General features: G+C 43.0%; 2 protein-coding genes across 2 annotated transcripts in view; one reads left to right on the top strand and one right to left on the bottom strand.

The window, feature by feature from the left end:
- gas2a (growth arrest-specific 2a) overlaps positions 1 to 20,964 on the bottom strand; it is a 68,049-nt gene extending 47,085 nt beyond the window's left edge. Inside the window, exons 1-2 of the mRNA XM_079809770.1 lie at positions 20,733 to 20,964; positions 11,052 to 11,200 (exon numbers count right to left, since the gene is read on the bottom strand). Of these exons, the coding sequence (XP_079665896.1) occupies positions 11,052 to 11,199 (148 nt within the window). The 5' untranslated portion in view covers position 11,200; positions 20,733 to 20,964. The remainder of the gene's footprint in view (positions 1 to 11,051; positions 11,201 to 20,732) is intronic.
- Positions 20,965 to 24,248: 3,284 nt separating this feature from the next.
- On the top strand, positions 24,249 to 25,768 carry fancf (FA complementation group F). The gene has a single exon (XM_079808877.1). It carries the CDS (start codon positions 24,320 to 24,322, stop codon positions 25,331 to 25,333), a length of 1,014 nt encoding a protein of 337 aa, XP_079665003.1. The 5' UTR covers positions 24,249 to 24,319; the 3' UTR covers positions 25,334 to 25,768.
- The last annotated feature ends 1,549 nt before the right edge of the window (positions 25,769 to 27,317 follow it).

Below are 27,317 nucleotides of genomic sequence, written 5' to 3'. Positions count from 1 at the left end.
GTAAAGGCAGGCGTCCCAAAACTTTGGGCAATATAGTGTATGATATAATATAAAGACTTTGGGAGTACTTTAAAGTACTTTGCATAATGACCTCAAAACACTTTTGACCTTTGCATCACATAACCAGCTTCATATGTGTGGCCGTATTTTAGACATTGTAAACTCGCTCAGTCGCTGCCCTGATACAGCATGGCACATGCAATCCGGAGCACTTGGGCATGAGTCCCATAAAACACAAGTCAAAAGCAGCGGCAGCACTAGGGCAGGGCTAGTCCGAGATTTGTAAAGCCACTGGCACAGCATGATTTGTTTTCGATGTAAACATCATGACGTCTATGACCATTGCATTGTCTGGCGTCACGACCAGGTTTCTAAAACGCTGTGTCATGTTAAAAGATGTTTAAACGCTCTTGTTCATTTTGTTCATGTTTTTAAAAGCACAAACATGTTCTGTGTTCACAGCTCATTCCTTTAGCTCACAGCAGTTGTTATTTAGCTACTGTTGAACAGGACCTGTCCGGCCAGTAGGTGAATCTGTCAGTCAGCAGGCTTCAATAAACCATTATTGATTCAAAGAGCTGATAAAGGCAATAACAAAGAGGTGTTCAGCTAAATGTATTGCATATGTATAACTTATTTTTTCATCCAACCCAAGCAACACCCCGGCTGTGACGTGTCTTTTTAGAAACTGAGCTGAACAATGCTAGATAACTGAAACTTCACATTGTTTAGAGACCTGCGGTTTAGGCGTTCTTGACCTACACAAATTATTGTATTAGCTCCCAGTCTCTACTAAAGCCCCACTTTAGCACACCCAACAAAGAAATCCTGGAGACGCCAAGGGGTCAAGACACTCCACAGAAGAGCTGAAAGCCTCATATGGGGCCGGACCGAATTGACTGTATAACACAGAATTTCACAGAATTTGTAAACACTTAAAGGGTTAGTTCACCCAAAAATGAAAATTCTGTCATTAATTCCTCACCCTCATGTCGTTCGACACCCGTAAGACCTCCGTTCATCTTCAGAACACAAATGAAGATATTTTAGTTGAAAGCTGATGGCTTAGAAAGGCTTCAGATAGGCCTCCATTGGCATTCAGTACATTTACACTCCCAAGACCCATAAAAGGCACTAAAAACGTCGTTACAAAGTCCATCTCACCACAGTGACTCTACAATAATCTTACGATGCGACGACAATAGTTTTTGTGCGCAAAAAAAAAAATCAAAATAACGCTTTTATCCAACTTGTTCTTGTCTTCCGTGTGTGCCTCCACGACGCATGCGCGAGAATATGACGTAGCGCCAGCATTCGGGAATCCATGAAATGCACACTTAAGCCCCATTTTGAGAACTACGCCGAGACCTAAAGCACGATCAATGTAGAATTCAACAGCTTAGACACAAGCGTCTTCCTCTGCTTGTAAACAAATCGCTTCTGGGTCATGTGTCCGAACGCCGGATCGGCGTCATATTCTCGCGCATGCGTCGTGGAGGCACACACGGAAGACAAGAACAAGTTGGATAAAGGTGTTATTTTTATTTTTTTTTGCGCACAAAAACTATTGTCGTCGCATCGTAAAATTATTGTAGAGTCACTGTGGTGAGATGGACTTTGTAACGACATTTTTAGTGCCTTTTATGGGTCTTGTGAGTGTAAATGTACTGAATGCCAATGGAGGCCTATCTGAAGCCTTTCTCAGCATCAGCTTTCAACTAAAATATCTTCATTTGTGTTCCGAAGATGAACAGAGGACTTACGGGTGTCGAACGACATGAAGGTGAGTAATTAATGACAGAATTTTCATTTTTGGGTGAACTAACCCTTTAAATCAAATCACGATATCTGTGAATATTAAGCCGCAAAAAGACGCATATTATCTCTGTGTGAACTAATGGTTTCATTCACCACACACACACACACACACACACACACACAGAAGAACGCTTGTGGTGTTTTCAGCCTCAGGTGTTTTCAGACATGAACACATGAACTTCATCTCCAGAGCCGCTCTGAGAGTCCCTTCAGAAGCATTTTACTTTCATTTGAGAAAAGCTATCGTCATATCATAAACACACAGAAACTCAAACGTCTTAACGCCAACCCGTCAAAATAAAAGTCTGGTTTAACTTGAAATTGTGGCAGAAATATATTACTGTTGTACAGAATTGAGCTAGGTAATATTACTAACACTAATAATAATAATAATAATAATAATACATTATTAAAACTTATTTTTTTATTTCATATGATTAAAATATAATTTAATTTAAAGTTGTACGCCTTCATTTGATTACCAGAAATAATAAAATACACATCACAGAATTTCTGGGGGGAAAAAAAGAAAATTGAAGGAATTGAAATGTTATTTTTAAATGAATAAATTGATGTTTTTATGAATTCAATTCATTAGACATGCTTAAATTAAATTAAACCATTAAAGTGGAATCTAGAAAACTTAGAATTTGGTTACAATTAAATGTATTTCATAGAGCCCTAACATGATTTTTGTTAAACTTTTAAAGGGGTCATAGAATGACATTTTTGTACAAGTTAATATGATTCTTTAGTGTCTAAATGAAAATTTTGTAATATACTTTAATTAAAAATTCTCATTAGTATTGTAAGAAAACGTCTCGGTTACGTATGGTAACCCTCGTTCCCTGAAGGAGGGAACGGAGACGTACGTCGGACGTACCGACGAATTGGGATCACTTCTTTTTCAAGATTCAAGATTCAAGAGTTTTATTTGTCACATACACAGTTATATACACAATATACAACTGGCAGTGAAATGTAAACAGGTCCGCTCCATGGACAGTGCAAATAACAGTTACAAGAAATTAAAATAGAAATAGAATAAAATTAGAATAAAAAGTATTAACATAAGTAGAATTATAAATAAATCAAGTAAAAGATAAAAATAGGAAATAAGATAAAAATAAAAATATAAAAATTAAAATATAAAAATATAAAAAAATAAGTGGATATGATAAGTGAGATAAACTGTAGACTTAGAAATAAGTGGTTAACATAAATATATATATATGTATATATAAAGAAGTATAATGTGCAAGGTTTATTACAGGTTGTTACGCAGTAACAATAGGAAAGTAAAGTGCAGTGCAATGGGAGCCCCTATCAGCTTCAAGCTATCTAGAACCGGCCAATGAACAATTGGCGTGCGAGATTTGCATCTCGCGCTCCGCCCCGCGCCGCGGGTATAAACAGGAAGCGAGAGCGAATGCACGCTGTTTTTCACTGAGGAGCCACACGTAGTGGCTCGACCTGCAGTGATGGTACAGCAACTGTGGCGACGGGACATACGTCTCCGTTCCCTCCTTCAGGGAACGAGGGTTACCATACGTAACCGAGACGTTCCCATTCAGTCGGTCACGTTCGACGTACGTCGGACGTACCGACGAATTGGGATCCCCTATGGAAAACGCCATAGTTACTACCACTTCCAGCGCCCAGCGATGAGCCCCACAGACCCCGATCTGATGCGGGCGGGAAGGTTCACGCAGGGAGAGTCAAGCTGCTGTTCCGCAAGACCCACTCAGCTGACTGTATTGGATAACGCTGGGAAAGCGTGCCTGTGAAGGCAGCTGCGGAAGCCACATCATGCCCAGAGGGAGTAACATGTGGAGAATACACGTATGGGCTGGCCGTGGGCAGCACAACATACGGAAGTCTCAGGGGTGGCTCCGGCCAATAGGAGGGAGACAACACGTACCTGAGACGGCAGAGGAGCTCTGCCAAGGGAAAGACACGGGCTCGCCGTAGGGAGCCGTACCGTGGAAGAATACACATATGGGACCGCCGTGGGGGTCACTACATACGGAACCCAGCCTAACACAAGTTCCACCAATGCATACGAGTGTTAGACCTGGCGTCGAACGCTCCGCCACGTCCGACTGCCGCGGGTTGCGGAGGACTCAACAGGGTTCGCCGTTCCGGGGAACTCGACTGGAGCAGAATAAGCGCACGCATCCGTCTACCATAGGGGAGGGAATGGCGCAGCAAGCCGACACTAGAACGGGTACTTCGGTGTTACTGACTATGGGAAGTGAGCACACAGGAAGACACCGGCTCTACACGGAGGCTATAGAATCTAGTGAACGTGTTAGGTGTCGCCCAGCCCGCAGCTCTACAGATATCTGTCAGCGAGGCGCCACGAGCCAGCGCCCAGGAAGAGGCAACACCCCTAGTGGAGTGGGCTCTTAACCCGAGCGGGCAGGGCACGTCTTGGGACTGATAAGCCAAGACGATGGCATCCACTATCCAGTGGGCCATCCTCTGCTTGGAGACAGCCTTTCCCTTCTGCTGTCCTCCGTAACAGACGAAGAGCTGCTCTGAGGTCCTGAAGCTTTGCGTTCTGTCCACGTAAGTCCGGAGAGCACGGACGGGACAGAGAAAAGCTAGGGCTGGGTCTGCCTCCTCCGAAGGCAGCGCTTGCAGGCTCACCACTTGATCCCGGAAAGGAGTAGTGGGAACCTTGGGCACATATCCAGGCCGGGGTCTCATGATCACATGAGAGTTACCGGGCCCGAATTCCAGGCACGATTCGTCGACCGAAAATGCCTGCAGGTCCCCTACCCTCTTGATGGAGGCCAACGCAATCAGGAGTATAGTCTTTAACGACAGTATTTTCAACTCAGCTGACTGCAGAGGCTCAAAGGGTTCTCTCTGTAGTGCAGTTAGCACCAGAGCTAAGTCCCAAGAGGGTATAGAGGGAGGACGAGGAGGATTTAATCTCCTTGCTCCCCTAAGGAACCTGACGATCAGATCGTGCTTACCTAGAGATTTTCCATCTACGAGCTCATGATTAGCGGCGATAGCGGCGACATAGACCTTGAGGGTGGAGGGAGACAGCCTTCGCTCCAACCCATCCTGTAGAAAGGTAAGCACAGAAGCGATCGAACATCTTCGGGGGTCTTCTCGGCGAGAAGAGCACCAGTCGACGAACAGGTTCCACTTCAACGCATAGAGGCGCCTCGTAGAGGGGGCTCTAGCGGAAGTGATGGTGTCAACTACCGCTTGCGGTAGGTCACCTAGAACCTCCGCGTCCCGTCCAGGGACCAAACATGGAGTTTCCAGAGGTCCGGACGCGGGTGCCATAGGGTGCCCCGTCTCTGAGTCAGGAGGTCCTGTCTCAGAGGAATGGGCCAGGGAGGTGCTGTCGCGAGGAGCACTAGTTCCGGGAACCAAGTCCGGTTGGGCCAATACGGAGCGACCAACAGGACCTGCTCCTCGTCCTCCCTGACTTTGCACAGTGTCTAGGCAAGAAGGCTCACTGGGGGAAACGCATACTTGCGTTCTTCCCGGGGCCAGCTGTGGGCCAGGGCATCCGACCCGAGGGTCCCCTCGGTCAAGGAATAAAACCACTGACAGTGGGTCGTCTCTGGGGAGGCAAACAGGTCTACCTGTGCGGCCCCGAAACGACTCCAGATTAGCTGGACCGCCTGGGGATGGAGTCGCCATTCTCCCGGAAGTACCTGCTGACGTGACAGCTCGTCGGCCGCACGATTGAGCAGGCCCGGAATATGAACGGCACGAAGCGACCTCAGATGCTTCTGACTCCATAAGAGGAGATGGCGGGCGAGTTGCGACATGCGACGGGAGCGTAGACCACCCTGTTTGTTGATGTACGCTACGCCCGCAGTGTTGTCCGTCCGGACCAGAACGTGCTTGCCTCTGAGCGGCACTTTGAAGCGGCTGAGTGCAAGACGAACTGCTAACAACTCGAGGCAATTGATATGCCATTGCAGTTGAGGCCCCGTCCACAGACCCGAAACTGCAAGCCCGTTGTACGTGGCACCCCAACCCGTGGATGAGGCATCCGTGGAGACAACGGAGTGCCTGGACACTTGTTCTAGGGGAACTCCCGCCCGGAGAAACAGAGGGTCCGACCACGGGCCGAAGGTTTGGCGGCACCTCGGAGTCACTTGGACGCGGAGGGAACCGCTGTGCCACGCCCATCTCGGGACTCGATCGTGTAGCCAGCGTTGAAGCGGTCTCATATGAAGCAATCCGAGCGGCGTTACTGCGGCTGCGGATGCCATATGCCCCAGGAGCCTCTGAAAATGTTTCAGTGGAACCGCTGTCCTGCCTCTGAACGAATTCAGGCAGTTCAACACCGACTGGACGCGCTCCTCGGTGAGGCGCGCAGTCATGGCGACCGAGTCTATCTCCATACCGAGAAAAGAGATCCTCTGCGTGGGGCAGAGTTTGCTCTTCTCCCAGTTGACCCGAAGTCCCAACTGGCTGAGGTGACTGAGCACCTTGTCCCTGTGTTCGCACAACTGCTCTCGTGACTGGGCAAGAATCAGCCAGTCGTCGAGGTAGTTGAGGATGCGAACGCCATGCTCTCTCATGGGAGCAATGGCCGCCTCCGCAACCTTCGTAAAGACGCGGGGCGACAGGGACAGGCCGAAGGGTAAGACGCGGTACTGATATGCCCGTCCCTCGAACGCGAAGCGCAGAAAGGGCCGGTGTCAAGGGAGAATCGAGACATGAAAGTACGCGTCCTTCAGGTCGATCGCTGCAAACCAATCTCGGGGACGGATGCACCTGAAGATGCGCTTCTGCGTTAACATCGTGAACGGCAGCCTGTGAAGGGACCGGTTCAGGAATCGCAGGTCCAAGATCGGTCGTAACCCGCCGCCTTTCTTGGGTACAATGAAGTACGGGCTGTAGAACCCGGACCTCATATCGGCTTGAGGGACCGGCTCTATCGCGTCCTTCGCCAGTAGGACAGCGATTTCCGCCCTGAGCACGGGGGCGTTCGCCTCCACTACAGTCGTGAAGTGAACGCCCCTGAACTTGGGGGGACGCCGGGCGAACTGAATCGCATAGCCGAGTCTGATGGTACGGATGAGCCACCGAGACGGGCTGGGAAGCGCTAGCCAGGCTCCCAGACTCCGAGCAAGGGGGACCATCGGCACCACAGACGTACCCGCAGCGGGGCAGCGAGGCGGAACGCAGGGATCCGGCTCGGACGGCATGGGAGCGGCCCGCAGCGGGATCTGAGTGTGCTGTGCAACACTTACCTGCATCCGCGGAGGGGACGTGCGAGTGTGGGGAGGCCGCTTGTGTGCGTCCCGACAGCCGGCGTCCCCTGCTGGCGAAGGGAGAGGTACTTGAGGGTGGCGAGGCATGGGAGCGTCGACCACCGCCAAGCGCGCTCTCTTGGCACCCAGAGATATTGGAAACTGCTCTTTTATTGATGTTTTGGGTGCCGCTGACACTGGGGCCAGCGGCGGAACAGAAAAACAAAAGATTTTCCCCCGGCCCTCCTCCGGGGGAAGGAGTGGTGCTGCAGCCATCTCCCTAGAGCAGTCTCCTCCATCTCTGGGCGGCCCGTCTCAGGGTCGCTTGCGACGACGCTTGCCACCTGGCTTGGCAGCGGCCTGAGCGGGCTGGACATCCTTCCCACGGCCGGCCCCACGCCGTCGGCTGGTGGAAGGCTGCTGCGGTGCCTTGGCGGGGGCGGAGGCGGCGGCGGGTGGACGTCCTCGGCGACGAGTAGTCGGAGGCGCTGCCGCCGGCGGCGGGGTGGAGGCAGCAGCGGGCCGCCGGGGCAGGATGTGCTTGATCGCCTCCGTCTGCTTCTGGGCGGCCGAGAACTGTCGGGCGAAGCTCTCGACCGCGTCGCCGAATAACCCAGCTGACGAGATGGGGGAGTCCAGGAACCGATATTTATCGGTCTCCCTCATGTCAGCCAGGTTAAGCCAGAGATGACGCTCCTGGACCACAAGCGTGGACATCGCCTGACCGATGGAACGGGCGGTGACTTTCGTCGCCCGGAGGGCGAGGTCCGTCGCCGTCCGGAGCTCCCGGAGGAGCTCTGGGTCAGGCCTACCCTCGTGCATGTCAAGGAGCGCTTGGGCCTGGTGGACCTGAAGCAGCGCCATGCCATGCAAGGCGGACGCAGCCTGCCCGCAGGCCTTGTAAGCCTTCCCAGTCAGACTGGAAGAGAACTTACAGGCCCGGGACGGGAGACGTGGGTCACCGCGCCAGTTAGAGGCGGTCGCCGGACACAGTTGCATCGCGACGGCGCGCTCCACTGGCGGGATCCCCACGTAACCCTTGGCTGGCCCGCCGTCGAGAGTAGTGTGGGGGGAGGAGTCACTCGGCCGGTTTCTGGCAGAAAAAGGTGCCGTCCACGACCTCGTGAGCTCCTCATGCACCTCCGGGAAGAAAGGTGTCGGGGCGGGACGCTGAGAACCAGCGCGACCCACCCCGAGGAACCAATCGTCCAACCTAGAGGGTTCGGGACACGGTGGAGGGTTCCACTCGAGCCCAACCCTTTCGGCGGCCCGGGCAAGCATAGCAGCCATCTCAGGGTCCGGGGCAGCCGTTGCCACTCTCCCAGAGGGAGGCAGTACAGCTGACCCTTCATCCTCCGAGGACTGAAACTCCCCCTCCGATGCAGCGATCGACATCTGTTCGTCCGCTGGAGCTCCAAAAGTCACCACTGGTCTCCCGTGGGAGGGTCCAGCGGGTTCCTTTGGAGGCTCTACCGGCTGCGGAGCAGAGGGAATAGGGGCCTGCGGAGATTGACTCGGCGGGTTTGCCCTAAACGTGATCCTCAGATCACCCTGGCCATCCAAAGAAGCAGGTCCGCCCGGGTTAGGGGCAGCCCTGGTTCGTGGGATGGGTAAGGGGACTCCCCCAGCCCGGAGGTAGGAGAGTCTCGATCTTAGCTCCGCGATAGTCATGTTCCCGCAGTGGGAACATGAACTATCCACAAACGCCGCCTCAGCGTGCTGTGTGCCCAAACACGTGAGACAGCGATTGTGACCGTCAGCAGGGGACAGGGAACGACCGCATCCAGAAACGCACGGGTGGTAAGACATCCTGAAAAGGACGGCACGTCACCCGTGAACTCTTTTTGTGAGGAAACGCTCTTGTGCTGAAGCACTCAGGGGGAAACGCGACAGCGCACGGGATTGTGTGCAGCCCGTGCCTGTACTCAACAGGAAAAACGCCCAACCAGACCAACAGATTTTGCTGTTGCTGTTAAAACAGCAGTTTTTCTCTGCTTGCAGAGGCAGCGATGAGTCAGCGCGGATCCCTGCTGAAATGTGCCGTATCTCCAACACCCGTTTCCTCTGGATTCTCCGGTTCAGGAACAGTCTTGCTGATAGCAGCGATAAACTCAAGAGAGTCGTCTTCATCTGCCGTGTGGCTCCGAAGTGAATGACAGCGTGCATTCGCTCTCGCTTCCTGTTTATACCCGCGGCGCGGGGCGGAGCGCGAGATGCAAATCTCGCACGCCAATTGATCATTGGCCGGTTCTAGATAGCTCGAAGCTGATAGGGGCTCCCAGAAGTGATCCCAATTCGTCGGTACGTCCGACGTACGTCGAACGTGACCGACTGAATGGGAACACTCATTTTACCTGGTCAAAACCAACTCAGTTTTCAGCAAGTCATTTCAGTGTATGTGACTTTAAATGATAATGAGCTCTGCTCACCCCGCCCCCTCTGCTCTGTGGGGCGTTCGGTTCGACCCGACACAACACCACAACACACGTGGAGTGTTGCCTTGACAACATTTGAGGGTATATTTTCGAGAAATAATGGCAACGGGAGTCTCTGAGGACACATCTGAGCAACATTATCATTTTGAACCGGAGTCGGACCAGGAACAGATGACGAACCCATCGAAGTTCGAACAGGACGTTTCTGAATGGTTGGTTAACGTCATGTCACTTTGATCTATCTTTGTACTGGCAGAGTAGTGTAGTTGCTATGTGTTTACTGATGTGTTAGTTCATTGACAGATTGATGTTATGTTATAAGATTTTTTTTTTACATTACTTCTTAATCAGTAACAGACACCGTTATAAACCATGTACAAAAGTAAGCTTAGTGTAGTGTTACCACGTTAACTTTATCACCCGAGTACACAGTTTGTAATAACAAACATAACGCGTTGTTCATTATAAACGTGGGATTATGAATTATATTGAGAACGTCATACACAGAAAGCATGCCGTAATGTAACTTACCCTGTAAACTTTAGCCTCATTCATCGTGAAGCGTGCAAGCGATTTGCAAAGATTAATATAAAGGTTAATAAAACACAACACCACAATCGCTTAGACGCCATTCTGCTCCAGCGTATCAACAATGGCGGACTGATGACAGCTCGCTCAGGGCGGGTCTGTGTTGAAACGCTGCTGTCAATCAACAATCTTAGGAGGGGCGTACACCGTGTAACGTCACACGATCAGACGGCTCGATTTGAGACAGGGGAAAATATATAAGGATATTAAAAAAAAACACTGGATGTATTTTTATCATTATAGGATGGTTGTGTACAGGCACTGCCAACACACATTTCCGTATAATCAACTTGTAAAAGTGCATGTACCATTCTATGACCCCTTTAATACATTGTTGTTAAATTGTAATATTCATAATTTCAATTAATTAGACATGCTTTTTGATTACTAAAATTTAATTGAACCATTAAAATGAAGTCCGAAAAATAAAAGTAAAATATAATAATTAATTAAATCCAGAAAAAAATTTAAAACTTGAAAAAAGGAATTTGGGGAAAAAATAAAACGGATTTCTCCTTCATAAGTTGAATACAGAAGGCGGTCTGGCGGAAGCTAGATCATTTACTTTATGAAGTTTTAAATAATGATATTTTTCTTACACAAACCCATGGATTCAGAAGGCCTTTACTAACCCCCGTGTGGAGCTAGCCTGGATGCTGGCCGAACTTAGCCCCGCCCACAACATTTGAGGTCCTGGCTTTATACGATGATGGACAGATGTGTGACGTAATAAGATGTTGCCACATTCACATTAAACTGTTTTGGAGAAAATTGAACATGCTATTTAGCGCCAGTAAGATTTCATGTTTTTTGTGAAACGTACTACATATGCAAAACATATACCCAGAGCAATACATTTCAGGATTTTCACGGCTAAATACAATGTTATTTTTGTTTGTGACTCAATGGAGACTCACTGATTTGAAAGATATGGAAAGCATTAGGCCATTGGAAGAGTTTATAAATGACTTACCCAGCATCCCGGAGAGCCAGAGCGCCAGGTCTTCCTTCATGGGCAGTAAACTGGCCTCGTGTCTGCTGGCCAGCCACTGGCTGTAGCGCTGCAGATCTGTGAGACCCGGGCCGGCCGGCGTCTGCTTCCCGCTCAGAGGACTACACATGCTGCAGAAAACACACACCACACACACATCAGGACAGCTCAAGAACACTCATTCAGTCATTTGGTTCTGATAAAATCCCTCAAATGAATGATTTCCCTTTCCCACAGAGCACAAGCGTCGTCTTTCTCTTCTAAAGTGCCTCTGATCATTCAAGCCCTTTCTGTCGTTTCTCAGCACTCTTATCCTCCATGCGGATCCTCTCATCACAGTCCAGCTCCAGGCTCTCTTTTCTCTGCCCTGTGATATCATGTGCACTGGCTTTTTTTAAAGACAGAACAGTCACACACTGTGTGGCTTCTCTCCAGTCCCGCCCCAGAGATTCTGGTTACACAAATAAACGTGCTTTTCCTGATGAAACCTCAGAATACACTGCCAATTCACATTCAGATGATCTAACGAGATCAAATGTGTCAGATGTGAGTGAGATCTGTCCATGTAAAGCTCGTCGCCCAGCCCTGGAGACGCCCTGACAACTATGACAGTATCCACTGCTAAGGTTCCTGATACCACAAGAACCAAGAACCTTAGGTAAGGTAAGGTGCTTGGTTAAACAACCCAATAGCTAGGTTAAACAACCCAATTGCTGGGTTAAACAACCCAATAGCTAGGTTAAACAACCCAATTGCTTGGTTAAACAACCCAATAGCTAGGTTAAACAACCCAATAGCTAGGTTAAACAACCCAATTGCTGGGTTAAACAACCCAATTGCTTTGGTCAACCCAATTGCTGGGTTAAACAACCCAATTGCTGGGTTAAAATAACCCAATTGCTTTGGTCAACCCAATTGCTGGGTTAAACAACCCAATTGCTGGGTTAAAAACCCCAATTGCTTGATTAAACAACCCAATTGCTGGGTTACAATCCAATTGCTTGGTTAAACAACCCAATTGCTTGGTTAAACAACCCAATTGCTGGGTTACAATCCAATTGCTTGGTTAAACAACCCAATTGCTGGGTTAAACTACCAAATAGCTTGGTTAAAAAACCCAATTGCTTGATTAAACAACCCAATTGCTGGGTTAAACAACCCAATTGCTTGGTTAAATAACCCAATTGCTGGGTTAAACTACCAAATTGCTGGGTTAAACAACCCAATTGCTGGGTTAAACAACCCAATTGCTGGGTTAAACAACCCAATTGCTTGGTTAAACAACCCAATTGCTTGGTTAAACAACCCAATTGCTGGGTTAAACAACCCAATTGCTTGGTTAAACAACCCAATTGCTGGGTTACAACCCAATTGCTTGGTTAAACAACCCAATTGCTTGGTTAAACAACCCAATTGCTGGGTTACAATCCAATTGCTTGGTTAAACAACCCAATTGCTAGGTTAAAATAACCCAATTGCTTTGGTCAACCCAATTGCTGGGTTAAAACAACCCAATTGCTTGGTTAAACAACCCAATTGCTGGGTTAAACAACCCAATTGCTTGGTTAAACAACCCAATTGCTGGGTTAAACTACAAAATTGCTTGGTTAAACAACCCAATTGCTGGGTTAAACAACCCAATTGCTTGGTTAAACAACCCAATTGTTTGGTTAAACAACCCAATTGCTGGGTTACAACCCAATTGCTTGGTTAAACAACCCAATTGCTGGGTTACAATCCAATTGCTTGGTTAAACAACCCAATTGCTGGGTTATACAACCCAATTGCTGGGTTACAAACCAATTGCTTGTTTAAACAACCCAATTGCTGGGTTAAACAACCACAACCCAATTGCTGGGTTAAACAACCCAATTGCTTGGTTAAACAACCCAATTGCTTGGTTAAACAACCCAATTGCTGGGTTACAATCCAATTGCTTGGTTAAACAACCCAATTGCTAGGTTAAAATAACCCAATTGCTTTGGTCAACCCAATTGCTGGGTTAAAACAACCCAATTGCTTGGTTAAACAACCCAATTGCTGGGTTAAACTACAAAATTGCTTGGTTAAACAACCCAATTGCTTGGTTAAACAACCCAATTGCTGGGTTACAATCCAATTGCTTGGTTAAACAACCCAATTGCTAGGTTAAAATAACCCAATTGCTTTGGTCAACCCAATTGCTGGGTTAAAACAACCCAATTGCTTGGTTAAACAACCCAATTGCTTGGTTAAACAACCCAATTGCTTGGTTAAACAACCAAATTGCTGGGTTAAACAACCTGTGGAGTCACGAGAGCGTGTCTTCATTTGGGACAGAGCTATAGTGTATATCGCTTTACGTGAGTATGCTGTATGTATCTGTAAAGCTGGATATAAATGTACTTATAGTTGTACAATTCATTATTAATTATTAGGTAATTAATTTGGGTTATTTATTCATTGTGTGGTGATGTTGTGGACTACGAATCATGTGAGGTTTTGTTCAATTTATAACAATTTAGTGATAACAGATGCATCTCTTGTCCAGCTCTTTTGTTAACAGGGGCATTTCCCTGTTTGTCTAAGGCGGCTGTAACACCTGCGGCTGTTTGCAGAAGAACGTGTAACAATCCAGTTTAATATCTGTCTGTGATCTACACAAACACGGATGAAGGGAGAGCATTCTTTCTTAATTCTAGTGAATCCTGCCAAACAGACGAGTTCATCTTGATCTCTCAGCAAAGCTTGTAACTTCATGTCGTTGTTGTTTGAAGTTGTTTCGTGGTTGAATGCATTAAATGGCCTGGCCTGGTTTGTTACGAACACAGAAATGTGCCGGTGATGTGTGATGCCACCCAGCATTGCGAGGGATTTCCCCTGACCCATAATTCAATGCAACACATGTGGATCCCAGAGGCTCAAGAGAAACGTTCTGAGTTCTGAGAAGTGTAAAATCTTCAGTGATGCTGAATGGGACCTCTTCCTGAGCTTTGCTCCCACTGAGCAACCTGGGAATGAGGACTCGGGTCCAACAATCGGCACAGTGTGGTGGTGGTGGGCTCTGAATGGCTGCAGTCGAGTGCGAACTGAAAGTCAATCTGTATATTTTTCTTGTTTCACAAAATAGTACGCCAGAATTCACTTGACCTGCTCTATCAGATAAAGCCAAGTCTCCTCTTTCCTTTCCTTCTGAATGAGCTCCTGTGCTGGAAAAGGTTGAGAGAAAACGAAACCAGAGGGAAAAAAGAGGTGTACTGGCACTCCAAGGGATAAAAAGAGGACACACTGTCCCATACGGACAAAAGCAAGATCCCTTCTGAGACACGGACAGTAGTTCTCTATAATAACAGAGCTGTCCGTCTGGATTTAGTGTCTGATTCAGCACACCCATGGGTGAACAGATGCGCGAGTGCATTTGATATTTAAACATCAAGGAGCTGGACGTGAGAATGCAGGGCTCGACATTAACTCTTGTCCGCTTGTCCGGGGCAAGTGGATTTTTTGAAGGGACAAGTGATCGAAATCGAAACAAATGAAACTCAGTTAACACACTGCCGTAAAAATGTAGAAATGTGGAGTTTATTTATATTTATAACATGGTACAGTTGCAACGTCGCAAGAGTGCTGTTTTCCTGAATACCATCACGACTGAAAGTGACACTGATTTCATATGACAGTTTCATAAACAATTATTAACATTAAGTCACTAACATTTTAGATGCAACATTGTTTTTGATCTATTTCAGCAGCGAAAATAGTTCCAAACAAAGATAATAATAATTTATAATTCATTAATTATAATAATAATTAATAATTAATTTGTTACATTTATATAGCGCTTTTCTAGGCACTCAAAGCGCTTTACATATAGAAGGGGGGATCTCCTCAACCACCACCAATGTGCAGCACCACCTGATGATGCGACGGCAGCCATATTGTGTCAGAACACCCACCACACACCAGCTGATTGGTGGAGAGGAGACAGAGTGATGAAGCCAATCTGTATATGGGGATGATTAGGAGGCCATGATGGACAGAGGCCAATGGGCAATTTTTGGCCAGGATGCCGGGGTTACACCCCTACTCTTTATCGAAGGACATCCTGGGATTTTTAATGACCACAGAGAGTCAGGACCTCGGTTTAACGTCTCATCCGAAGGACGGTGCTTGTTACAGTATAGTGTCCCAATCACTATCCTGGGGTGTCAGGACCCACACAGACCACAGGGTGAGCGCCCCCTGCTGGCCTCACTAACACCCCTACCAGCAGCAACCTGGTTTTCCCAGTTGGTCTCCCATCCAGGTACTAACCAGGCTCAGCCCTGCTTAGCTTCAGTGGGAAACCAGTCTTGGGCGTCAGGGTGATATGGCTGCTGGTTACAGCAGCAGAACGCAGCAGAACGCGTGTCACCGCAACAGCTGTTAGTGAATGATTCAGCGTTTGAATGAATCGGTTGAATCAAAGATTCAATGGCCTATTCGTAAACGCCTGCCTCATTCTTGAATGAATCAGCCGTTTGAACGAATCGACTCAATGACTCGCTCATTCAGACGGTCACCTGCCGCCACCTACTGCCGTTTTAGTTTCATGTTTAAACATTCTTTCCAACTTTTCTTATTTGTAAATTCAAAACATATTTAAAACAATCTCATAACATTATTTAATGCAGTTGTAATTTTTCAGTGTAAATTATTTAATTTGATTGGTTTATTGATCAAATTTAAGAATATAGGAAAGCTGAAGCATAGCTAAAAATGCTGGGTTAAAATAACCCAAGTTGGGTTGAAAATGGACTAACCCAGCAATTTAGATTGTTCTAACCCAGCGGTTGGGTTAAATGTTTGCTTAAAACAACCCAATTGCTGGGTTAAAACAACCCAATCACTGTGTTAAAACAACCCAATAGCTGTGTTAAAACAACCCAATAGCTGTGTTAAAACAAACCAATAGCTGTGTTAAAACAAACCAATCGCTGTGTTAAAACAAACCAATCGCTGTGTTAAAACAACCCAATCGCTGTGTTAAAACAACCCAATCGCTGTGTTAAAACAACCCAATAGCTGTGTTAAAACAAACCAATCGCTGTGTTAAAACAACCCAATAGCTGTGTTAAAACAAACCAATCGCTGTGTTAAAACAACCCAATAGCTGTGTTAAAACAAACCAATAGCTGTGTTAAAACAAACCAATCGCTGTGTTAAAACAAACCAATCGCTGTGTTAAAACAAACCAATCGCTGTGTTAAAACAACCCAATCGCTGGGTCCATTTTCAATCCAACTTTGGTTATTTTTAACCCAGCATTTTTTAGAGTGTAGCCTATATTTAATAAGATTAGGGGGAAAATGCCCTTTATAAAAGATAAAAATATGCAGATTTAAATATGTCAAAGCTGATTGAACACTGGTGAGAATATTGCTTCAGAATAAATGTTGTTTACAAATTTTATTATGATTTTTTTCCGGACAAGCACATTTTTTACTCGGACAAGTGAATGACAGATTTGCCTTTTCGTTGACAAATAATTTTCGTCATAGTTTTCGTCAACGACCCTTTTTCACTGACAAAAACTATGACGAAAATCTACTGTCATTTCCGTCAACTAAAATATAAACGAGACGAAAATGTTAGGGAGAGATTAGGGAAGAGATCCAGTCAGAACTGATGTCCTGTGTAAAAGATGCGCACATTTGAATTGTAACGCGCTGTTCGGCCCCTGTACGACCAGAGCAGGAGCTTGGTCCGCATTGCCGGCAGTAAGTCAGACTTGTTCCCGGTGCATGTTGGACTCCGGCAGGGCTGCCCTTTGTCACCGGTTCTGTTCATCATTTTTATGGACAGAATTTCTAGGCACAGCCAAGGGCCGGAGAGTGTCCGGATTGGGGACCGTGCGATTTCGTCGCTGCTTTTTGCGGATGATGTTGTCGTGTTGGCCTCCTCAGACCAGGACCTCCAGCGTACACTGGGACGGTTTACAGCCGAGTGTGAAGCGGCTGGGATGAGAATCAGCACCTCCAAGTCTCAGTCGGAAAAGGCTGGCTTGCCCACTTCAGGTTGGTGGAGAGTTCCTGCCTCAGGTGGAGGAGTTCAGGTGTCTCGGGGTCTTGTTCACGAGTGGGGGAAGGATGGAACGGGAGATTGACAGACGGATCGGTGCAGCTTCTGCAGTAATGCGGTCGATGTACCGGTCTGTCGTGGTGAAGAAGGAGCTGAGCTGTAAGTCGATCTACGTTCCTACTCTCACCTATGGTCATGAGCTGTGGGTCATGACCGAAAGGACAAGATCCCGGATACAGGCGGCCGAAATTTCTCCGTAGGGTGGCTGGGCGCTCCCTTAGAGATAGGGTGAGGAGCTCGGTCACTCGGGAGGAGCTCAGAGTAGAGCCGTTGCTCCTCCACATCGAGAGGAGCCAGCTGAGGTGGCTCGGGCATCTATTTCGGATGCCTCCTGGACGCCTTCCCAGGGAGGTGTTCCAGGCACGTCCCACCGGGAGGATGCCCCGGGGAAGACCTAGGACACGCTGGAGGGCTTATGTCTCCCAGGCCTAGGAACGCCTCGGGGTTCCCCCGGAAGAGCTGGAGGAAGTGGCTAGAGAGAGTCTGGGTATCTCTGCTTACACTGTTGCCCCCGCGACCCGGCCCCGAATAAGCGGAAGATGATGGATGGATGGACGTGCGGATCTAACCGCGGGAAAATGCGGCACTGTTGCACATTCAACAGGCTCACGTGACAGCGCTTCAGAACGGCTCAATCAATGAATAACGCACATTTATGACAGGTCCTGTTTTATGAACTAATGCTGAGGAATAATGACAATGTTTACTTTACCATGTTTACACGGTTGTACAATGCATATTTGATCTCCCTCATCTGAACTGGAGCGAGTGATTTGCATGTTAAGTCAATGTAAAGACACGTTGACGCGCGTCTGGAGGTCCTGCGGCGTGATAGACGCGTTTGGCACGGTGCGATGGACGCGATTTCGCCTCATTTGCGCGTCTAGTTCGCGAATTGAGCATCTTGTGCGAGTGATTTTATTTAGTGCTTTTTGTGGATTCACGCGTTTGAAGCGATTTCGCATCTGATGCCCGAGTTTAAAAATCTGAACTTTGGCGTCTATTGGCGCTGCGTTAACCAATCAGGAGCCTGCTAAACGGGGTAAGTGCCGTGATAAACGGGGACAGGCCCGCCCGGAGTCACTCATTCAAAACAGGGGCTGAGTTTAAGGACTTGGCACTTAATCTGGACTGAAAGACTGAAGGACCTTGGCGTATTATTGCATTACTATGGCATGACAATGATGAAAATTGTTGTTACTGTTCTTTTATGCATTTAATAAAAAATAAATAAATAAAAAGCCACTCATTTAACATTGACTGATATTGTCAGTGAGCAGTCATACGGAGCTGTATGGGCGCGGGACAGGCGGAAGTATCGCTGAAAGCAGCCATCATCCAGGCGCAGCTCCTGGAGCGCCTCGAACACGCGTCTATTTCGCTTCAAACGCTCAATTTATACGTAAATATAAAAAGTCTATCGCGTCTAGATGGACGCTTGAACATTCTGAATCCACTATCCACGCGATAGACGCAAATTTGACAATAAACTGTATGTCATTTCATGTCAAAGCGAATTGGACGTGCGAGTGGATTCAAAATGTTCAGGCGTCCCACTAGACGCGAATTTGACGCTCTATTCGCGTTCAGCGTGAATGCAGCATAATGCACAGACATTTCAAAATAAGAGTCCCGGTGTACTCCGAGCTTGTTTATAATTAAAAGTCACGCATTATATACATTTTTGGTTACACACATTCCCATTTAATTCATAGTCAGGAGGAAAGACTAAGAACAGTATTTGACACTTAAATGTTATTTAATAAAGTGTCAGGGCTATAATAGTTAACTAAAACCATAAAAACATATTCATTACTTGATATTAAATAAATGTGAAAACTTAAATAAATAAATAAATAAACTAAAACTTATTTGAAGCTTTAGCTTAACCTGATATACAGTACTAACTAAAACAGAAATACAAAATTATAAAAAAAACTATATAGATGTTTTTTAAAAACAAACAAAAAATGTGATTTGAGCTCTTTCGTGTATTTTTGCGTTTGAACGGTCAAAAACACAATTATGCCAAAATGTTAGTTTTGACATGTGTTCAAGAACAAGCAGTTATGTAATGGAAAGATGGAAAAGATGCGTGTGTATTTAAAATGGGTCATTTATGTAGCAGAAATGTAACATTATTTTAGAAGTTGGTGCGTTCTAGACTGAGAAAAGGTCATTCGAATATACAACTGAGTTTCTACTGATACAAAGCTTAATTGAACTAAATTCATTAGACTTTAAAAACAATTCAGACTTTAGTCGACTCAAACTAAATGGCATTTTAGTCAAAAGACTATGACTCAAACTAAATCAAATTAGCTGTTAAGAGTAACACTGGTGTGTATAGCATTATGGCATCAGGTTTTGTGTGAACTACAGACCAGCATTCACTAAAATCTCTCTCTTTTCTCAAAGACGGCTCATCATTTGCTGACATTAGACGTTTGCACAACTGCATGATCTCCACCTTGAAACAGATGCCCGGCGAACACAAGCTCCCACCGTTCACAGATGGACATGTACAGTACATTCACCACCACACACACATAAACACACACATATTGAGCCCATATGGTGGAAACCAAAGGTCAGTGTACAGTGTGACAGACAAACCTTTATATTAAAACAACATGATATTCTCTCAGTCAATATTTCTCGAGCAAACAGATTGAAGTTGACAGTGGAGGGACGTAAAGGCAATATATGTCATATATGTCGTGTGAATTTCCCACCCATAAACCATACACTGACCTCGACTAATGCAGAAATATCAGTGAGCTCGCATATCTGATTCTGTTGCAGTTATTTGAGCTTCAACGCTGCACAAAACACACATTGTATTCTGTCCTTAAAGGACTGTGAAGGGTAAATCTCTCTCACACACACTCACATTTTCTAAATTCAAACTGAATTTTTGCCTTTCGCATGTAAGTTCAGTTTAAAGTTGATTTCCTTTCCCAGTTTGGTTAGTGTATCAGACTGGCTTTAATTATGTTTACGGGCTTTCACACACTTGAACTGTTAGTTTGAAATGCACAATAACCCGTTTAACTGAGGCAGCTCGTGTTATGAGAGAAAAACTCATGCCTTCTGCAGTCTCATAGCAAACACTGAAGAGAAAAACTGTTCTTTTCTGTTTTCGAGTCTGCATGCTTGGCATTTTATGACTGCAGTAATATTTCAAAGCTGCTGGAGCTTTCATGAGCTATTTTTAACACTTAAAGAGAAACCACAAAAACAGATCTAAACTCTAGATGCAGTCATCCTAAAAGCGTAATGCATGTTGAAGGAACTTTTCCCATTATTACGTTTTTTTAAAATAAAGAATTCAATATTTTACAGTAGCCTATGTAATTCTATCTATCTATCTATCTATCTATCTATCTATCTATCTATCTATCTATCTATCTATCTATCTATCTATCTATCTATCTATCTATCTATCTATCTATCTATCTATCTATCTATCTATCTATCTATCTATCTATCTATCTATCTATCTATCTATCTATCTATCTATCTATCTATCTATCTCTCTCATGTGTGTCTCTTTCCACTCACCCTGCAGATGCACTGGCTGCAGTCGGTCGGTTCTTCAACAGTAGACGCTCGTTCGCGATGAATTCATGCTTTCCTCGAGCTCAGGATCCACCTCGGAGTGTTTACCGTGACACTGAGCCTCAGACCGACTGTCACTGCGAGTCTCAGTTCAAAGTGCGCTCGCTCATCTCACCGCCTCCCAGAGAGACGCGACGCGACGCGTCTTTATAAGCGCGACGCGACTGTGAACCACGAGCTGCACGAGAGCATAAAACGAGCCACACAGATGAGGACAAACGAGAACTCGCCGGAAACAAATATAATACAAAACCTATATATTTATATACGTTTTTAGCTTTCTTTAAAAAAAACCTAAGCTATAGCTTCCCTAATATAGGCTATAGGCTATTATATATATGTATAAGAAAAAAAACGTATATGTTTACCGTAGCATTTAATTAGTTAGCCTACTCTAAACTGTGCTTATACTAATAAATGATGTCCTGTGTGCTTAGTCCCGGTCAGATATGTTTTGGATGATTATGGTTCATCATATGTTTTGTATTTTATCCTGTGTGTTCCATTTGACGTTTTTTAATCTCCCATGTTTGATGTAGCCTACATGTGTTTTATTGAACATTATGTAAAGCACTTTGAACTGTATTTTATGCCTGAAAAGTGCTATAAATAAAGTGCTATATATATTGTATTTTTTAGGTCAGTTAACATAGGCTATAGGCTATATTTAATTTATTTATACAGGCTATATTTAAACGTATATAATTACAATAGTAATGTAATTTTTTACAAAATGTAATTTTTTTGTTCTTTTAGTTTAGGTTTTGTATTGTATTTGTATTTTTTCCGGTCAGTAACGTTTATATATTTATAATATTTATATATATAGGTGCTGGGCAATCGATTAATCGCATCCAAAAAAAAAGGTTTGTATTTACATAATATGTGTGTGTGTACTGTGTATAATTATTATGTATATATAAATATACACACATGCATGTATATATTCAATAAATATTTGCATGTATATACTGTTTATATATTTATATAATTTATCTTATATATAAATATTTTATATGTAAAAATAACATTTTTCTTAAATATATAGGCCTACATGCATGTGTGTGTATTTATTATACATAATAATTATGCACAGTACACACACACATATTATATATTATGTAAACAAACTAAAAACGAAAATCAAGTCTTTTATTTTATTTTAAATGTTGCACTGTAAAAAAAAAGAATATATATATATATATACACATTACTATAATATATAATATATTCATTTTAAATGTTTTGTTGTATTACTATAATATATACAATTTTATTTTAAATGTTGTATTAATATAATATATAATATTTTTATTTTAAATGTTGCACTGTAAAAAAATAATAATTATATATATATATATATATATATATATATATATATATATATATATATATATATATATATATATATATATATATATATATATATATATATATTACTATAATATATAATTTTTTAAAAATGTTGTATTACTATAATATATACTATTTTTTAAATGTTTTGTTGTATTACTATAATACATAATATTTGTATTTTAAATGTTTTGTTGTATTACTATAATATATAATATTTTTATTTTAAATGTTGTATTACTATAATATATCATATTTTATTTTAAATGTTGTATTACCATAATATATAATATTTTTTATTTCAAACGTTGCACTGTAAAAAAAAATTATATATATATATATATATATATATATATATTACTATATTACTATAATATATAATTTTTTTTAAATGTTGTATTACTATAATATATAATATTTTTATTTTAAATGTTGCATTTCTATAATATATAATATTTTTGTTTTAAATGTTGTAGTACTATAATATATAATATTTTTATTTTAAATGTTGTATTACTATAATATATAATATTTTCATTTTAAATATTGTATTACTATAATATATATTTTTATTTTAAATATTGTATTACTATAATATATATTTTTTATTTTAAATGTTGCATTTCTATAATATATAATATTTTTATTTTAAATGTTGTATTACTATAATATATCATTTTTATTTTAAATGTTGTATTACTATAATATATCATATTTTTATTTTAAATGTTGTATTACTATAATATATAATATTTTTATTTTAAATGTTGTATTACTATAATATATCATATTTTTATTTTAAATGTTGTATTACTATAATATATAATTTTTTTTAAATGTTGTATTACTATAATATATAATATTTTTTTAAATGTTTTGTTGTATTACTATAATATATAATATTTTTATTTTAAATGTTGCATTTCTATAATATATAATATTTTTATTTTAAATGTTGTATTACTATAATATATAATATTTTCATTTTAAATATTGTATTACTATAATATATATTTTTATTTTAAATATTGTATTACTATAATATATATTTTTTATTTTAAATGTTGCATTTCTATAATATATAATATTTTTATTTTAAATGTTGTATTACTATAATATATAATTTTTTTTAAATGTTGTATTACTATAATATATACTATTTTTTTAAATGTTTTGTTGTATTACTATAATATATAATATTTTTATTTTAAATGTTGTATTACTATAATATATAATATTTTTATTTTAAATGTTGTATTACTATAATATATCATTTTTATTTTAAATGTTGTATTACTATAATATATAATATTTTTATTTTAAATGTTGTATTACTATAATATATCATTTTTATTTTAAATGTTGAATAAATATAATATATCATATTTTTATTTTAAATGTTGTATTACTATAATATATCATATTTTTATTTTAAACGTTGTATTTCTATAATATATCATATTTTTATTTTAAATGTTGTATTACTATAATATATCATATTTTTATTTTAAACGTTGTATTACTATAATATATCATATTTTTATTTTAAATGTTGTATTACTATAATATATAATATTTTTATTTTAAATGTTGTATTTCTATAATATATAATATATTTATTTTAAATGTTGTATTTCTATAATATATAATATTTTTATTTTAAATGTTGAATAAATATAATATATATAATATTTGTATTTAAATGTTGTATTTCTATAATATATAATCTTTTTATTTTAAATGTTGTATTAATATATATAATATTTTTATTTTAAATGTTGTATTACTATAATATATAATATTTTTATTTTAAATGTTGTATTACTATAATATATAATATTTTTATTTTAAATGTTGTATTACTATAATATATCATATTTTCATTTGTAAAATGGATATCTATTTATGCGTTTCAACATGAGTTGGGACAAGCAGTTTTGATCAAAGTTCTGCTATAGATCGTTTCGCGTAAAAAATTAAAAATAAAAATAAAAATCCCACTCTTTTATTTTGAAAAACTGTCACGGAAGTTCAGTCCCGCGGAAAAAAGTGACGTCGTGCGCGTATTCAACCAATAGCAAGTGAAGAACGACGCACGCTGACTGAAAGCCACTGATTCCGTGCGCGTGTTGTCCGGTGTGTGTGTGTGTGGACGCTTGAGAAGTGAAGGGGGTTTGATGGAGGCTGTGCAGACTCAACTGAGGAACGTCCTGGAGCTGCTGACCTTTTCGCAGACGGAGCGCGTGCGTGAATGGGACCGGCTCACCGTCCAGCGCGCGTTCCAGTGGGCCGAGTACTGCGAGCAGCTCCACTCCCGCTTCCAGTCGAACCCCGCGGTCCGAGCCGCGCTGGAGGCCGGCCTGAGCGACACCAACCGGCGGCTGCGGGACACTCTCCCGGCGCACTCTCCGGTCGCGTTCTCGGACCTGGCTCAGTGTCAGCACGCGCTGCTCGTGCACTTGCTCAGAAACCCTTACGCGCCGAGCTCCCTCATGCAAGTGCTTTTCCCAGATCCCAAAATCCCACAGGAATTCCGGTTTGATCTGAGCAGCCTCATCACGTGCAGATCTGCGTTTGATCTGCTGTGCCGCGCGCGGGACCGGACCGCGCGCCCCGGGCTGCGGGTCGAGGCGGAGGTGAGAGGGAAACTCCTGAACGCTGCCCTAACTCGCGCTGGCACCGACGAGCGCGCGCGCTCAGTGCTGGACTCCGTCCTCCGGGACAGCGCGGGAGAAATGGAACGCCTTTATGACATCATAGCGGCCGCGCTCCTGTCCGGTGATGACGAATCGAACGCCGTCACCGCGCGCGTCATCCTCGCCTGGCTTCAGCATCGCGACGGGGCTCTGAGTGACCTGTGCCGAGCGCTGTGTCCCGGGCTGTGCGCGCTCCTCTCCCGGCGGTCCCCGGAGTTTAACCGGGCGTACCGGGGGGTTTTGAAACAGTGGGCGTCCTGCCTGGAGTATGACGTCTTGGAGAGTGTTTGGGTGCCCACGTCAGAAGGGCCAGTGACGTTTAATGCACTGACTGATCGATTCAGAGATTTAATAAATGCCGGAGCCGCGTTAAAAGAGGACACCGAGCGCGAGCTCCGCGCGCTCACACTGGCGGACGGAGACTTTGACGAGCAGGGCATCAGTGTGTGGACGGACCTGACCACCCGACTCAACACCGGACGCTTTAATGTGTGATGCTAATTAAACTAAAAGTAATGTGTTCTGTTTTAGGGTACAACTGTGCATTTGCCCCTCATACGTTTTATAATTATTAATAGCCTATAATTGGCATGTTTTTAGATTTTGACTTTTATTTTTTATTTGGTTATAAAGAGCCAGCTATTATTATTTTTTATATCCACACTTTTCATGTTTTGTTATTTTCTTCTTCTTCTTCTTAGTAGGCTTTTAGGAACAAGAAATGTTTTCCCTTATAATTTCTGATATTTTGTAATAATTTCAGTTATTATTATAATATTATTGTTATTTTATAAGAGCCATCATAATATATATATTTTTTGTTTTTCCATATATTTAGTCGCTTTTCATAATTGAAATTTCTAAACTTGATGTTGTCCTCAAATATCCAGAGAATATATATTTATTCAGTTTTCCAATAAAAAGAAAGTCTCTTTACCTGGTGTTGTCCTCGTGAAGCCTCACTCCCGGCCGACAGGGGGCGACCGCGCTCTTTACACATCCCCGTGTGCTTTATGTTCTTAGGGCTGTTTTATTTACAGCTCAATAAATAACAAAGCTCTTGAAGGGCTGTCATATTTGACGTTTATGAATTATTAAGGAATAATTATTTGTAGTAGATCAGTGATGTTGTGCCTCATTAAATTCTTAAGATGGATACAGAAGCACAAAGTTCCTCACGGGTTTAAGGTGAGCTGATTTTTGAAATGGAAACTGAGGATATTTTCTATTTGAGTAGTCAAAATATCACTGACAGCATCTGTGTTATTTATCAATAAAAAAAAATGGGGACAATAAATGTTTGACCCCCCCCCCCCTATTTGTTGTGGGTTCCCTATATTATTATTATTAACATTATTAAATATTGTGATTTTGTTTGATTATTAGGGTTTTTGGTCTTAATACAATTCACCACACCCACAATAAATAAATAAATACATTTACACAATGTAAACAGTAGCCAAGTCATCTTAATGGCAAAAAGTGTCCCAATCACCCTGAAATCACCCTATGTAGAGCTCAAATTCAGTAAAGAGCGCTTTTTACAACTTACCAGATTGTCCGACCTCCTCACTCACTTTCTTCCAAGCAAGATCCTTTTTATTCCTGTTTCTATAAAGTACGTACAGCTCCGGGTATCCACATATGATTTTGTCCTCATTGTTGTCACTACTAGAGCAAGCTCCTGATTGCTTAACGCGGCGCGAGTATCCGCCAAAGTTCAGATTTTTCAACTCACGGCATTCGCTCAAAACGCTCAATTCGCGCAAATTCCATCATTTTCAATGCGCTGTGTCATTCGCGCCGTGTCATTCACGTGAATCGTTTCATTTGCGCCGTGTCATTCGTGCCGTGTCATTTGCGCGAATCGCGTCATTTGCGGCGTGTCATTCACGAGAATCGCGTCATTTGCGCCGTGTCATTCACGAGAATCGCGTCATTTGAGCCTTGTCATTCGCACGAATCGCGTCATTTGCGGGTATCACATCATTTGCGGCGTGTCATTTGCGCGAATCACGTCATTTGCGGCGTGTCATTCGCGAGAATCACGTCATTTGCGTCATTTGCGCCGTGTCATTCACGAGAATCGCGTCATTTGAGCCGTGTCATTCGCACGAATCGCGTCATTTGCGGCGTGTCATTCGCGGGTATCACGTCATTTGCGCCGTGTCATTTACGCGAATCACGTAATTTGCGCCATGTCATTCACGAGAATCGCGTCATTTGCGTCATTTGCGCCGTGTCATTCACGAGAATCGCGTCATTTGCGGCGTCATTCGGGGGTATCGCGTCATTTGCGGCGTGTCATTTGCCCGAATCGCGTCATTTGCGGCGTGTCATTCGCGCGAATCGCATCATTTGCGCCGTGTCATTTGCGCGAATCGCGTCATTTGCGCCGTGTCATTCACGAGAATCGCGTCATTTGCGTCATTTGCGCCGTGTCATTCGCACGAATCGTGTCATTTGAGCCGTGTCATTC

This window comes from Gobio gobio (assembly GCF_949357685.1).
Source record: "Gobio gobio genome assembly, chromosome: 25".
Taxonomy (NCBI): domain Eukaryota; kingdom Metazoa; phylum Chordata; class Actinopteri; order Cypriniformes; family Gobionidae; genus Gobio; species Gobio gobio.
The sequence above is the reverse complement of the archived record's forward strand: the minus strand, read 5'-3'. Positions and strand labels throughout refer to the sequence as shown.